The sequence below is a fragment of the Anolis carolinensis genome, unplaced genomic scaffold, assembly GCF_035594765.1.
Source record: "Anolis carolinensis isolate JA03-04 unplaced genomic scaffold, rAnoCar3.1.pri scaffold_10, whole genome shotgun sequence".
Lineage (NCBI taxonomy): Eukaryota > Metazoa > Chordata > Lepidosauria > Squamata > Dactyloidae > Anolis > Anolis carolinensis.
This window is the reverse complement of record NW_026943821.1, coordinates 5038003-5053911: the sequence shown is the minus strand read 5'-3', so window position 1 is coordinate 5053911 and position 15909 is coordinate 5038003. Positions and strand designations below refer to the sequence as shown.

The window sequence follows — 15909 nt, the reverse complement described above, 5'->3', positions numbered from 1 at the left end:
TCCCAGCAGGGTGGCCTTTTGCAGTTGGCAGATCGTAATTTTGTCAATGTCTATTGTTTCCAAATGCCGGCTGAGATCTTTTGGCACGACACCCAGTGTGCCGATCACCAGCGGGACCACCTGTACTGGTTTCTGCCAGAGTCTTTGCAGTTCAATCTTGAGGTCCTGATAGCGGCGGAGTTTTTCCTGTTGTTTTTCGTCAATGCGACTGTCACCTGGGATGGCAACATCAATAATAATAATAATAATAATAATAATAATAATAATAATAATAATAATAATAATAATAATAATAATTGTGATCTGTTCTCACTGTGGCTACTTGGTCTTTATACAGATTCCTCAGGAGACAGACAAGGTGACTTGGTCTTCCCATACCACCAAGAACATGCCATAGTTTATTATGATCCACACAGTCAAAGGCTTTAGAATCTATCTATATCTATATATATAATAAAAGTGAAATCGGAGTATGTATCAGCGTTTTGATTGGCCTGGCGGAATATGTGCTCGCGTTTCGATTGGCCACCACTATCCCAGGCCACTGAGACCAACAGGAATGACAGATCTGCACCAAACTTGGCACACTTCATCCCCACGATGCACTTTATGACCTGCTGCCATTTGGGGGAGGATGGACCATGGATGATGGGATTTGCAGTACTTTCAAACACTTTAACTCCCACAGACTACTGCAATGCCCACCAATGATAGAAATGGACCAAACTTGGCACACTTCATCCCCACGATGCACTTTATGACCTGCTGCCATTTGGGGGAGGATGGACCACAGATGATGGGATTTGCAGTACTTTCAAACACTTTAACTCCCACAGACTACTGCAATGCCCACCAATGATAGAAATGGACCAAACTTGGCACACAGAACTCCTGTCGACCCCTTTACATCCTGATGTATATTGGGGCAGGATGGACCAAGGATGATGGAATTTGCAGTACCTTCCCTCACTTCTTGAGACCACAGCAACTGCCACAAATCACAGAACCGAACCAAACCAGGCACACATATCCCAAATGACACACTTCACATGCTGCAGCAGTTTGACGGAGGATGGACCAAGGATTATGAGATTTGCAGTACCTTCATCCAATTCACCTCCCACAAACCACTGTGATGCCCATGAATGACAAAACTGTATCAAACTTGACACGCAGGTGCAGGGTAGCCCACTTTACATCCTGGTGCAGTTTGGGGGAAGAGGGACCGTGGATGAGGGGACTTACAATATCTTGTCACTTCCTGGGACTACTGTGACCCCCACCAAAGACTGATCAAGACCAAACTTGGCACATAGAGCCACCATGGCCCACTCTACATCTTGGTGAGATTTGAAAGAGCTTGGACCTTGGATGATGGGACTTGCAGTATATTCATTCACTTCCTGAGACCACTGTCACCCCCATCAATGCCTCATCAAGACCAAACTTCAAACAGAGAACACCCATGACTCACTCTACACCCAGGTGCAGTTTGGAGGGTGATGGACCATGGACGATGGGACTTCCAATACCTTCACTCACTTCCTGAGAGCACCGCGACCCACACAAATGACTGATCAAGACCAAACATGGTACATGGAGCCCTCATGACCTATTCTACATACTGGCTCTATTTGGAGGGGGATGGACACTGGACGATGGGACTTGCATATGGGAGTTGGAGCTCACCCGCACCCATTGAACCCAGCTGACATTGGATATAGGCTACACTTGGAACACAGGCAAACAATGCCTTTCTCAAATGACCCGGGCATCGCCGGGTCTCCAAACTAGTAGTCAATAAAACAGAAATAGATGTTTTTCTGAAACTCCCTACCTTCCTACATTATCCAGCAGATATTGGCAATTTGGTCTCTCGTTCCTCTGCCTTTTCCAAACCTAGCTTGGACATCTGGCAACTCTCACTCCCTGTCTTGTTGGAGTCTACCTTATAGGATCTTGAACATTACCTTACTGGCATGGGAAATACAAAAGTTTGAGCATTCTTTAGCATTTCTCTTTTTTAGTATGAGGATATAAATTGCTTTTTTCCAATGTGATGGCTATTCTTGTTTTTTCCATATTTGCTGGCCTATGGCAAGCATCACCTTGACAGCTTCATCTTTCAAGATTTTAAACAGTGCAGCTGGGAACCCGTCGTCTCCTACTGCCTTGTTATTAGCAATTCTTCTTAAGGCCCATTCAACCTCACTCCTCAGGATGTCTGGTTCTACGTAATTCACTCACCACACCGTCAGAGCTATTCTTGATATTATTATCTTTCCTATACAAATTTTATGTACAGTCTCACCATTTTCAGCTCCTGTTAGATCCTTGCCATCTTTATTTTTGATCATACTCATTTTTGCTTGAAATTTATCTCCGATGTTTCTGATCTTCTGGAAGAGGTCTCTTGTCCTTCCTATCCTATTGTCTTCTTCCACTTCCATGCATTGCTTGTTTAAAAATAGTTCCTTATCTCTTCTGGCTAACCTCTGGAATTGTGCATATCTCTCCCTATCAATGTTTCTTTTCGCTTTCCTTCTTTCCTGGGCTACTTCCAGTGTCTCAACAGACAACCATCTTGCCTTCTTGGTTTTCTTTTTCTTTGGGATGTACTTTGTTGCCGCCTCTTGAACAATGTTGTGGGAGTTGAAATCCAAAGCACCTGGAGAGCCGAAGTTGGCCCATGCCTGGTCTAGACACATCCATAGATTGGTCCATTCGGTTGCAAAAGGGGCTCAAGTTGAGAAGGCTTTTGCAAGAGATACTCAGTCATTTCCGGAGCTGTCATAAGAACCAATTATACTGGCTAGACAGCTTTTTCTGGACTGGTCAGTTGGAAATGAAGATTTGTAGATCTCTGGCCACCACAGATCCTTACGAAAGACTTTGATTGCAGTTGCAAGCAGTGGATTTCTGCCGCTGATAACAGCCTTGTGCCAAAGTTTTAAAAAGTTTAAGAAGCAAACCCTTACTGTCATGGTTCAAATCGCGCCAGGTAGTTAGCGATAGTTAGTTGCAGTTCTGGAAAAAGCAAAAGCAACACACTGTTTATCCATTTCTCAGCATTACGTGTCATCAAGTTACTTGTTGACCTATGGTAACCCCATGAATTTCTTAAGTGTTTTCTTAGGCTAGAAATATTCAGAGGTGGTTTTGCCAGTTCCTCTAAAATCTCTCTCTATATAAAGTCAAAGTGTGTGTGTGTGTATGTGTGTATGTGTGTGTATATATATATATATATATATTTGTGTGTGTGTATTACACAGACATATATCCACATACATATACATATACACACATACATTTTAATATGTGTATTTGTGGTATTTCTACAATGTTTATGGAGCCCCCAGATGGCGTAGTGGACTAAGTGACTTGAAGGTTGGGTTGCTGACCTGAAAGCTGCCAGGTTCGAATCCCACCTGGGGAGAGTGTGGATGAGCTCCCTCTATCAGCTCCAGCTCCATGCGGGGACATGAGAGAAGCCTCCCACAAGGATGGTAAAAACATCAAAACATCCGGGCGTCCCCTGGGCAACGTCCTTGCAGACGGCCAATTCTCTCACTCCAGAAGCAACTCCGGTTGCTCCTGACACGAAAAAACAAAAACAATGTTTATATCTTTTAATTATTCTGTAACCCACCACAAGGAGAGACTGGTAAGAAATAAAATTATAAAGTTATAATTAGTATTATTGTTATTATTATTACAGTAGAGTCTCATTTATCAAAGACTTGCTTATCCAAGGTTCTGGATTATTTTTGTAGTCAGTGTTTTCAATATATCGTGATATTTTGGTGCAAAATGTGTAAATACAGTAAATACAACATAACATTACTGCGTATTGATCTTCTTTTGCTGTCAAATTTGTTGTATAACATGATGTTTTGGTGCATAATTTGTAAAATCATAACCTAATTTGATGTTTAATAAGCTTTTCCTTAATCCCTCCTTATTATCTAACATATTCGCTTATCCAACGTTCTGCCGGCCCGTTTATGTTGGATAAATGAGACTCTACTGTATTATATTTGGTCCATAAAGGTGATATATTCATAGAGATTAAATTAGAATATATATACACATACCTATATATACAGTAGAGTCTCACTTAGCCAACAAAACAAATCCAGGAATTCAATCATATGACTGACATCACTCAGAGGTATAATGGCCCTTGGCGGCTACCGTGACTGGTTTCTGCCCAACCAGAGAGGCACCATCCTTTGCGTCTGCGCATAGTAAAGCGGAAGTCAATTCCGCGCATGCGCAATTTAGTCAAACAGCCAGCATGGAGTCGGAAGGGACTTATGAACCGGGCTTTGTAGGGATTCGCTTCTGTCAGGAATGGTGAGTCTGCCTGTTCAAACCGGATTAATTCTACAGTGTAGATCAGGAACGGGCAAACTTAGGCCTGCCCTCCGGGTGTTTTGGACTTCAACTCCCACCATTCCTAACAGCCTCAGGCCCCTTCCTTTTCCCCCTCAGCCGCTTAAGCGGCTGAGGGGGAAAAGGAAGGGGCCTGAGGCTGTTAGGAATGGTGGGAGTTGAAGTCCAAAACACCCGGAGGGCAGGCCTAAGTTTGCCCATGCCTGCTGTTGATACAACCCCATGCAAACACACTTATTTTTCTCATTTTTTTCTGGTTTCTTTTTATTGAACAGCAACAACATGTTATACCCCAAGGAAGACAAAGAGAACCGGATCCTTCTCTATGCGGTGAGTGCCAATGGGATTCATTCTAGCCTATAGAAGGATATATTTATCTATATATATAAAAGAGTGATGGCATCAGGGCAGCCGACAAAACAACAAAACTACAGGCCCCCCAACCTCGAAATTTCACAACACAACCCATCATCCACGGCTCTAGGTTGATACAACAAAAAGAAAAGAAAAATAAATTCCCAATTAGAGGGAGAGGAATAATAGTTTTTATCCAATTGCTGCCAGTTAGAAGGCTAAGCTCTGCCAACTTGGTCTCCTAGCAGCCGACTCAGCCCATGGGACAGGCAGAGTTAGGCTTCACTTAGGCCTCTTCCACAGATTATCTAATTTGCACTGGATTATAGACTCTACTTCCCTCCAACAGACAAAAAATAACCAATCAGAAAAATTGTATATTCACGAGCTTTACAAAATAATATCCCCTGAAGGTATACGGCAGGGGTCCCCAAACTAAGGCCCGGGGGCCGGATGCGGCCCTCCAAGGTCATTTACCTGGCCCCCGCCCTCATTTATAATAGAATATTTTTATATCATTTTAAATAATATAATATATTGTATATACATATAATATTGATAATAATATTATGTTATACAATATAATACTAATAATAATACCATATAATAATATTAATTATCTATATATATAAAATGATAAAGTTGTTTGCGCAGTGACTATAACAACAAAACTAAACATCCTAGAAATATGAAATTTGGCAACACAATGCAAAAGGCTTGCCTCCAGGTTACAACAACACAACCACACCACAAAACCACAATCCAGACCCACAAAACTCACAACAACGCATCATGCGATAACAACACAACTAAACGCCCCAGAAATACAAAACTTGGCAACACAATGCAAAAGCCTTGCCTCCCAGTTGTAACAACACAACCACACCACAAAACCACACAGGACCCACAAAACTTGCAACAACGCATAGTGACTATAACAACACAACTAAATGCCCCAGAAATACGAAACTTGGCAACGCAACGCAAAAGCCTTCCCTCCAGGTTGTAACAACACAACCACACCACAAAACCACAATCCGGACCCATAAAACTCACAACAACACATTGTGACTATAACAACACAACTAAACGCCCCAGAAATACGAAACTTGGCACACAACTAAACGCCCCAGAAATATAAAACTTAACAACACAACGCAAAAGCCTTGCCTCCAGGTTGTAACAACACAACCACACCACAAAACCACAATCCGGACCAACAAAACTCACAACAATGCATCGTGACTATAACAACACAACTAAACGTCCCAGAAATACAAAACTTGGCACACAACTAAACGCCCCAGAAATATAAAACTTGACAACACAACGCAAAAACCTTGCCTCCCGGTTGTAACAACACAACCACACCACAAAACCACAATCCGGACCCACAAAACTCAACAATGCATTGTGACTATAACAACACAACTAAACGCCCCAGAAATACGAAACTAGACAACACAACACAAAAGACTTTTCTCCCGGTTGTAACAACACAACTACACCACAAAACCACAATCTGGACCCACAAAACTCACAACAATGCATCGTGACTATAACAGAACTAAACGCCCCAGAAATACAAAATTTGACAACACAATGCAAAAGCCTTGCCTCCCAGTTGTAAGAACACAACCACAACACAAAACCACGATCCGGACCCACAAAACTCACAAGAAAGCATCATCGCTATAACAACACAACTAAACGCCCCAGAAATACGAAACTTGGCAACACAACACAAAAGCCTTGCCTCTCAGTTGTAACAACACAACCACACCACAAAACCACAATCTGGACCCACAAAACTCACAACAACGCATTGTGACTATAACAAATACAAAATCTGACAACACAACTCATCCACCTCCCCAATCCCTACATTCACACTTGGCCTCCAAAAAAAATAATAATAATAACAATGACAACAACAATAAGAATCAGCACCATCACAGGCAAGAAACAGCCAGGCACTGAGGCTGAGAGGCCAGTCAGTGCTACACTGGGCCTCCAAAAAACAATACAGTAGCATATAACTTATCCAACGTTCATGACCACTACAACAACAATAATAATAAACACCTACACAGGCAAAACAAAAAAAAGACAATTGTACCACAATAAAAATATAAACCGCACTTAGCAGAATCAGACTTTACAATTAACAACAATCCAAAGACAACAGGGATCTCAAGCAATTATCAATCAACACAAAAATTGAAGAAGGTAACAGACTTCAAATACTACTACTAATGTGCGTATAAAGAAGGTGGAGATCACAGCATAAATACAACCTAATGTAGACTGACCAACACCACCAGACTCAGACACAGCAACGCGTGGCCGGGCACAGCTAGTATGTTATATATTACATATACAGTAGAGTCTCACTTATCCAACACTTGCTTATCCAATGTTCTGGATTATCCAACGCATTTTTGTAGTCAATGTTTTCAATATATCGTGATATTTTGGTGCTAAATTCGTAAATACAGTAATTACTACATAGCATTACTGCGTATTGAACTACTTTTTCTACCAAATTTGTTGTCTAACATGATGTTTTGGTGCTTAATTTGTAAAATCATAACCTAATTTGATGTTTAATAGGTTTTTCCTTAATGCCTCCTTATTATCCAACATATTTGTTTATCCAACATTCTGCTGGCCCGTTTATGTTGGATAAGTGAGACTCTACTGTAATATTACAGTATAGTGGTATAGTTCAATATAGTAATATATAATGCTAATATTGTGATATGCTAATAATATAATATACTAGCTGTGCCCGGCCACGCGTTGCTGTGGCTTAGTCTGGTGGTGTTGGTCAGTCTACATTAGGTTGTATTTATGCTGTGACCTCCACCTTCTTTATACTCACATTAGTAGTAGTATTTGAAGTGTGTTACCTTGTTCAATTTTTGTGTTGATCGATAATTGCTTGAGATCCCTGTTGTTGTTGGTTTGTTGTTAGTTGTAATGTCTGATTCTGCTGAGTGCGGTTTATATTTTTATTGTGGTACAATCGTCTTTTTTTGGTTTTGCCTGTGTAGGTGTTTATTATTGTTGTTGTTGTAGTGGTCATGAAGGTTGGATAAGTTAGATGCTACTGTATTGTTTTTTGGAGGCCCAGTGTAGCACTGACTGGCCTCTCAGCCTCAGTGCCTGGCTGTTTCTTGCCTGTGATGGTGTTGATTCTTATTGTTGTTGTTATTGTCATTGTTATTATTGTAATTGTTTTTTTGGAGGCCAAGTGTGAATGTAGGGATTGGGGAGGTGGATGAGTTGTGTTGTCAAATTTTGTATTTGTTATAGTCACAATGCGTTGTTGTGAGTTTTGTGGGTCCGGATTGTGGTTTTGTGGTGTGGTTGTGTTGTTACAACTGAGAGGCAAGGCTTTTGTGTTGTGTTGCCAAGTTTTGTATTTCTAGGGCGTTTAGTTGTGTGCCAAGTTTTGTATTTCTGGGGCGTTTAGTTGTGTTGTTATAGTCACGATGCACTGTTGTGAGTTTTCTGGGTCCGGATTGTGGTTTTGTGGTATGGTTGTGTTGTTACAATCGGGAGGGAATGCTTTTGTGTTGTGTTGCCAAGTTTCATATTTCTGGGGCGTTTAGTTGTGTTGTTATAGTCATGATGCGTTGTTGTGAATTTTGTGGGTCGAGTGTGGTTTTGTGGTGTGGTTGTGTTGTTACAACTGGGAGGCAAGGCTTTTGCATTGTTTTGCCAAGTTTTGTATTTCTGGGGCGTTTAGTTGTGTTGTTATAGTCATGATGCGTTGTTGTGAGTTTTGTGGGTCCGGATTGTGGTTTTGTGTTGTGGTTGTGTTCTTACAATTACAACTGGGAGGCAAGGCTTTTGTGTTGTGTTGTCAAGTTTTGTATTTCTGGGGCGTTTAGTTGTGTGCCAAGTTTTGTATTTTTGGGGCTTTTAGTTGTGTTGTTATAGTCATGATGCATTGTTGTGAGTTTTATGGGTCCAGATTGTGGTTTTGTGGTGTGGTTGTGTTGTTACAACCTGAAGGGAAGGCTTTTGCATTGTGTTGCCAAGTTTCGTATTTCTGGGGCGTTTAGTTGTGTTGTTACAGTCACGATGTGTTGTTGTGAGTTTTGTGGGTCCTGTGTGGTTTTGTGGTGTAGTTGTGTTGTTACAACTGGGAGGCAAGGCTTTTGCATTGTGTTGCCAAGTTTCGTATTTCTGGGGCGTTTAGTTGTGTTATAGTCACGATGCGTTGTTGTGAGTTTTGTGGGTCTGGATTGTGGTTTTGTGGTGTGGTTGTGTTGTTGTAACCTGGAGGCAAGCCTTTTGCATTGTGTTGCCAAATTTCGTATTTCTGGGATGTTTAGTTTTGTTGTTATAGTCACTGCGCAAACAACTTTATCATTTTATATATATAGATTGTATGTACATACAGTTAATCTGGAGTGAGAAGGTGAGAAGGGCAGGATATAAATGTAATAAATAATGTAGTAAATGAATAAATAAATAATTTTAGACTTAGGCTCGCCCAAAGTCTGAAATGACCTGAAGGCACACAACAACAACAACAATCCTAATTAACTTGACTATCTCATTGGCCAGAAGCAGGCCCACATTTCCCATTGAAATCTTGATAGGTTTATGTTGTTTACTATTGTTTTCATTTTTAAATATTGTATTGTTCTTTTGTTGTTGTTGTTTTGCACTACAAATAAGACATGTACAGTGTGCATCAGAATTTGTTTGTATTTTTTTTTTCAAATGATAATCCGGCCCCTCCACAGTCTGAAGGATTGTGGACCGGCCCTCGGCTTAAAAAGTTTGAGGAACCCTGGTATACGGGAAGGTAACAGCGCTCCATGCAGTCAGGCCGGCCACATGACCTTGGAGGAGTCTATGGACAACTTTGGCTCTTTGGCTTAGAAATGGAGAAGAGCACCAACCCCCAGAGTCAGACATGACTGGACTTAATGTCAGGGGCAAACCTTTACCCTTGACCTTAACTACCACCAATTCCTCAATATTTTATTTCCCATACCACTAGACTTCGCCACAGCAACGCGTGGCTGGGCACAGCTAGTGTATGTATGTATATATATATATATATATATATATATATATAGGTGCCAGAGCTAAGAGGGAGCCATGAAGAGAGTTCCATCTTGTCTCTTTGCATCAGCTGGAGGCCCCTCCCCGCAATAACATGCTATTCTAGTTTTATATATATGTATATATGTGTATATTTATATATATACACAATATAATTTACAATAATATATAATAATTATAACATATTGTATATACATATAATATTCATAATATTATATTGTAATATAATATAATACTAATAATACAATATAATAATATTATATATTATATTTTACATGTAATATTACTAATAATATTACAATATATTTGTACAGTACAATATAGTAATTTATTACCAGTATTGTACTATGCTAATAATATAATATTGTATGTAAATTTAATTTGTAAGCCGCTCTGAGTCCCCTTCGGGGTGAGAAGGGCAGCATATAAATGTAGCAAATAAATAAATAAATAAATAAATAAATAGATCAGGCCTGGGCCAATCATCATCATCATCATCATCATCAATATGGGTAGGTAATAATCTTGGTCATCTGTTGAAGAGAGGAAGTAGATGTTAACCTTTGGAAGAAGGTCCAGATTATATTTAAGTGGTTCTGATGAAGTCCAGCAGGAGAATGGAGGCGTCAATATAATAATAGTCATCATCATACTAAGAAGGTAATGATTTTGGTCATCTGTTGAATTGAGGAAGTAGATGTTTGCCTTTCAAAGAGGGTCCAGATTATACTTAAGTGGTTCTCATGAAGTCCAGCAGAAGAATAGAGGATGCAGGGTATCAATATAATAATAATAGCAGCAGGCTCGGGCTGTGGCGCAGGCTGGAGAGCAGCTGTGATGAATCACTGCAATGAATCACTCTGACCAGGAGGTCATAAGTTCGAGGCCCGCTCGGAGCCATGTTTGTCTTGTCTTTGTTCTATGTTAAAAGGCATTGAATGTTTGCCTATATGTGTAATGTGATCCGCCTTGAGTCCCCTTCGGGGTGAGAAGGGCGGAATATAAATGCTGTAAATAAATAAATAAATAAACAATAAATGTAGGAAGATAATGATCTTGGTCATCTGTTGAAGAGAGGAAGCAGATGTTTGCCTTTGGAAGAAGGTCCATATTATATTTAAGTGATTTTGATGAAGTCCGATAGGAGAGTGGAGAGTGCAGGGTGTCAATAACAACAATAACAATAGAAGGTAATGATATTGGTAATATGTTGAAGTGAAGAAGCAGATGTTCACCTTTGGAAGAAGGTCCAAATTATACTTAAGTGATTCTCATGAATTCCAGCAGGAGAATGGGGACTGCAGGGTGTCAATATAATAATAATCATCATCATATGATGATGATGATGATTTTTATCCAATTTTTATTTCAGTAGAGACACAGATTTACACCTTGGAAAAGTAGCTTTTTTGGGACTAAATCTCAACCAGGATTGTGAAGGATTCTGGGAGTTGTAGTAAATAAAAAGGCATTTGTCAAAGTTCTAGCTAAACTAAATCAGGTAGCTTCACACAGCTCTTTCTCTGCTTCTTTATTCGTTACCTTGAACCTGAATGGTGGGTGTGCTGCTATTAGTGAGCCCCACTGTTTTGTAGGATTTTTTTTTTTTGCTTGCCTGCTCTTTGTAAGATGGTTTACCAATCTTCTTTCCCTTCTCTTCTGTATGGCAAAGTGCCGGAACTGCGACTACCAGCAGGAAGCGGACAATAGCTGCATCTATGTCAACAAGATCACCCATGAAGTCGAGTGAGTATCTGCCTCCAAAGGGAGAGATTACTGCGTAATTTGTGGTATTTTAATGCCAAAAGATAGGAACTCCAGGATTGAAAGGGTTATGATTATATATAGAAGTCTGTAGTTGAGATCCTACATCATGTTTGTGTCCAGAGTAGCAGAAAACAAGCTTGCACGTTCCTTAATGGGACATTCTTTTGTATATCGAAACATGGTGACCATGTCCCTTCTTTCAGGCCCCTTCTCCACTGCTGTATAATACAGATTACCTGCTTTAAACTGGATTATCTGCTATATATAATTCAGTTCAAAACAGACAGTCTGGATTTTATATGGCAGTGTAGATGAGGGCTCTGACTCAGCAAGGCAAAGGTTCAGGTCAAGCTTTATAAACGCTAAAATATTCATTTCAGTGAATTAACCCAGATCATCGCTGACGTTTCTCAAGATCCAACTCTGCCACGAACAGAAGACCATCCCTGTCAGAAGTGAGTATACACACAACTGTTTGTTGTTTTAATATCAATATTATAGTATATCAACGGTTCTAAGATGCACACTAATTTCAGTATAGCTTGCTTCTATTGCTGGTTCTGAAATTTAGCGCATGTCTTAGAATCAATAAAAGTATTATTTCTGTTAAGACCTGTAGTTTAAAATGATAATGAAACAGCTTGAAAAACATTACAGTTGTAAACAGTGCAGCACTTGTGTTGTCAAAGGCTTTCATGGCCAGAATCACTGGGTTGCTGTGAATTTTCTGGGCTGTATGGCCATGTTCCAGAAGCATTCTCTCCTGATGTTTCGCCCACATCTATGGCAGGCATCCTCAGAGGTTGTGAGGTCTGTTGAAGCAGTTGCCTAATTTCCAACAGACCTCACAATCTTTGAGGATGCCTGCCATAGATGTGGGTGAAACGTCAGAAGAGAATGCTTCTGGAACATGGCCATACAGCCTGGAAAGCTCACAGCAACCCAGTGCAGCACTTTCTTTAAAGTCCTTTTTCTTAAGAATCTTGTTGGAATAAAAATAAAAGTTTTCTAAAAAAGCAAAGAACAGCAAGGAGTTGAACATTTTTGGCTTTCCCAAGGACAGACCCTCAGATAAAAGCTCAACCTGGTGTCCGCACCTGATATAATAATAATCCTTTGAATGTGTTTTAATGGATTTAAACTGAAGTTTTAAATAATGTTCATATTTAATTATGTGTTGTTGAAGGCTTTCATGGCCTGGATCACAGGGTTGTTGTATGTTTTCCAGGCTGTATGGCCATGTTCTAAAAGTATTCTCTCCTGACGTTTCACCCACATCTATGGCAGGCATCCTCAGAGGTTGTGAGGTATGGAGAAACTAAGCAAGGAAGGTTTCTCTCACCCTGGACTTTCCACAGATATATATAAACCTTCCTTGCTTAGTTTCTCCATACCTCACAACCTCTGAGGATGCCTGCCATAGATGTGGCGAAACGTCAGGAGAGAATACTTCTAGAACATGGCCATACAGCCCGGAAAACATACAACAACCCCATATTTAATTATGTTTCAATGTTTGCATGTTGGTATATTTTAAACAGTATGCAGATGCTTTTAATGTTAAGCCGCTTGGAGTCTCCTTTGGGAGAGATAAAGCGGGATAATAATAATAATAATACACATAAAGATGGTGAGACTAAAAGAAAAGCTTCTTTTCAAGATCTCAAAGTTTGGGAAGACTTCCATGTGGAGATACAATTTGACCTATGCTTTATAGGGCTTCGTATATAATTGTCACTGTAGAATTATAGAATTGGAGGAGGCATCTAAAAGCCCCGACCCACTGGAACTCCCTCCCCAAGGAGATTAAAACAGCCCCTTCCCTGACATCTTTTAAAAAACAGCTGAAGACCTTCCTGTTCAAGTTAATATTTAATTGAGAAATCTAATCTAAAATGACAGGAAGTCTAACTTGCAGTGAGTTGTGCAAAGTGTGTGCTATTTTAATTGACAAGTCCCCACAATAATAGTAATTGTTAAACCATTTTAGAATGTTTATTTATGTCATTCTTATAGATGGTTTTATTGTTATATGTGTTTGTATTGTTTGTGAGCCACTTTGGGTCCTATTCAGGCAGAAAAGTGGGATATAAATGATGTATTATTATTACTGTATATACTCGAATATAAGCCTAGTTTTTCAGCCCTTTTTTAAAGACTGAAAAAGCCCCCCTCAGCTTATACTTGGGTGAGGGTCCTGGTTGGCTTATATTTGGGTCAGCTTATACTCGAGAATATATGGTACATTTATTATTTTTCTCTATGATTGTTGCTACTATTACATGTATTTTACTCTATTTTATTATTATTATTATTATTAATACATTTATTATTTCACTCTGATCTTATTATTATTATTGCATTTATTATTTTACACTATTCATTATTACTTGTATTATTTTCCTGTATTTATTATTATTATTATTATTATTACATGTATTATTTTACTTTATTATTATTAAAAGGATACATAAGCACATTTACATTGAAGAAGATGAGAATGATTTGATCAGAGTTGGACAGTCTTATCTTAAATTTGAGCTTTATGTAAATATTCAAAAACATTTGACCTACTAATGCCTCAATTAATGTAATTTTATTGGTATCTATTTTTATTTTTGAAATTTACCACCCTTGGCTTATACTGGAGTCAATGTTTTCCCAGTTTTTTGTGGTAAAATTAGGTGCCTCGGCTTTTATTCGGGTCGGCTTATACTCGAGTATATACGGTATATTACCGGAGACCTCGGTGGCGCAGCATGTTAAAACGCTGAGCTGCTGAACTTGCGGATCAAAAGGTTGCAGGTTCGAATCTGGGGAGTGGGTTGAGCTCCTGCTATTAGACCCAGCTTCTGCTAACGTAGCAGTTCGAGAACATGCAAGTGTGAGTAGATCAATAGATACAGCTCCGGCAGGGAGGTAACAGTGTGCCAGGCAGTCATGCCGGTCACATAGCCTTGGAGGTGTCTATGGACTGGCTCTTTGGCTTAGAAATGGAGCTGAGCACCAACCCCCAGAGTTGGACATGACTGGACTTAATGTCATGGAAAAACCTTTACTTTTACCGTATTGTTATATTATAACCCCCTTTTGCTAGGCAGAAAAACACAATCAAAGCCCTCCCAACAGATGGCCATTCAACCTATGCTGAAAAACCTCCAGAGAAAAAGATTCCAAAGTAAAAGTTCCATAACTGTCCATGCAATGCATTTCCTGGTTCCTGTGTTTTAACCAGAGCTCCTTTTCCTCCCCTTCTTTTCCAGATGCGGCCACAAGGAAGCAGTATTTTTCCAGTCACACAGCGCAAGGGCCGAGGTGAGATGGGTTTCTTCCAGCTGAAAGGTTACGAGAATAGCTCATCCAGCAGCATTGTATTCAATATGATCCATAGTAATAATAATAATAATAACAACACTATGTGACACGAATTTTATTCCTGGGTTATAAACGCCATTTCCTAATTGGGTCTATCATAAAAACATGGAAAAAGTTTATTAAACTGCAGAAACTTTGTTTTTGCGGGAGGGACATCCTCCTGCGGCACATTTTGCTATAGTTTTTCAATGAATATCTCATCGAGTCTCAACCAATTCAACCTAGTTTGTGCCCCAAAAACAAAGTTTCTGGAGTAGAACAACTTCTTTCAAAGTAAGCATTGCACAAATCAACAGGAAATAACACTTTCAAACCAGGAACAGAAAACGTTTCAAATTTTGTCACATAGGATTATTGAACCCTATTCCTAAGCTTCATGAGGCTACAGTGCTGGCTTTGCGTTCATTCGATGGTCTATACTCTCCCTACTCCAGATTTAGCCTGTGCTAACTGGGGATGATGGGAGCTGGAGTCCAAACCTTGCAAAATCTCTGGTTTCAGGCTTTGTAGGACAGGCACGGGCAAACTTGGGCCCTCCAGGTGTTTTGGACTGCAACTCCCACAATTCCTAACAGCCTACCGGCTGTTAGGAATTGTGGGAGTTGCAGTCCAAAACACCTGGAGGGCCCAAGTTTGCCCGTGACTGTCCTAGGACCTTCAGAGCAAGGAGAGCCCTTCTTTGAAAAGGTATCTCTCTGTTCGATCATCTGTCTTGTTTCTTTTTATGGCTTCCAGGACGCCATGCGGCTGTATTACGTCTGCACCGCCCCGCACTGCGGTCACCGTTGGACGGAGTGAAGCATTCCTGTCTTAGAAGCAAACCGATCCTTTATCTTCTCCTTTTTCTCTCCTTGCTCCCCTTTCTCGGACTGAGTGCCCACTTTGTTATTTTACCCCAGGAATAAAAATGCTTTATTTTTTTTAATCAAA

At 40.0% G+C, this 15909-nt stretch overlaps 2 protein-coding genes across 4 annotated transcripts in view; one reads left to right on the top strand and one right to left on the bottom strand.

Moving 5' to 3' along the window:
* The window catches only part of LOC100560415 (sphingolipid delta(4)-desaturase/C4-monooxygenase DES2), a 16475-nt gene extending 12237 nt beyond the window's left edge, over nt 1-4238 (bottom strand). The window contains exons 1-2 of one of the 3 annotated variants that reach the window (XM_062962432.1): nt 4095-4238; nt 1838-3027 (exon numbers count right to left, since the gene is read on the bottom strand). Coding sequence is in view for 1 of the 3 variants with exons in the window: in XM_062962431.1 (XP_062818501.1) it covers nt 2312-2708 (397 nt within the window). In the remaining 2 variants the exon portion in view is untranslated. The remainder of the gene's footprint in view (nt 1-1837; nt 3028-4094) is intronic. The other 2 variants (XM_062962431.1, XM_008124908.3) reach the window with 2 other exon arrangements.
* Nucleotides 4230-15909, top strand: polr2i (RNA polymerase II subunit I). Its single transcript, XM_062962436.1, has 6 exons — nt 4230-4356; nt 4671-4725; nt 11510-11583; nt 11985-12059; nt 14868-14919; nt 15715-15909. Exons 1-6 carry the CDS (start codon nt 4298-4300, stop codon nt 15775-15777), a joined length of 378 nt encoding a protein of 125 aa, XP_062818506.1. The 5' UTR covers nt 4230-4297; the 3' UTR covers nt 15778-15909.

What these genes read in the sequence shown, in the direction of transcription:
- polr2i (XM_062962436.1), top strand. Translation starts at nt 4,298, where the DNA reads ATGGAGTCGGAAGGGACTTATGAACCGGGCTTTGTAGGGATTCGCTTC. An exon ending in ATTCGCTTCTGTCAGGAATG is followed by an intron (nt 4,357 to 4,670) that starts GTGAGTCTGCCT and finishes TTTATTGAACAG; the next exon opens with CAACAACATGTTATACCCCA. An exon ending in AAGATCACCCATGAAGTCGA is followed by an intron (nt 11,584 to 11,984) that starts GTGAGTATCTGC and finishes TATTCATTTCAG; the next exon opens with TGAATTAACCCAGATCATCG.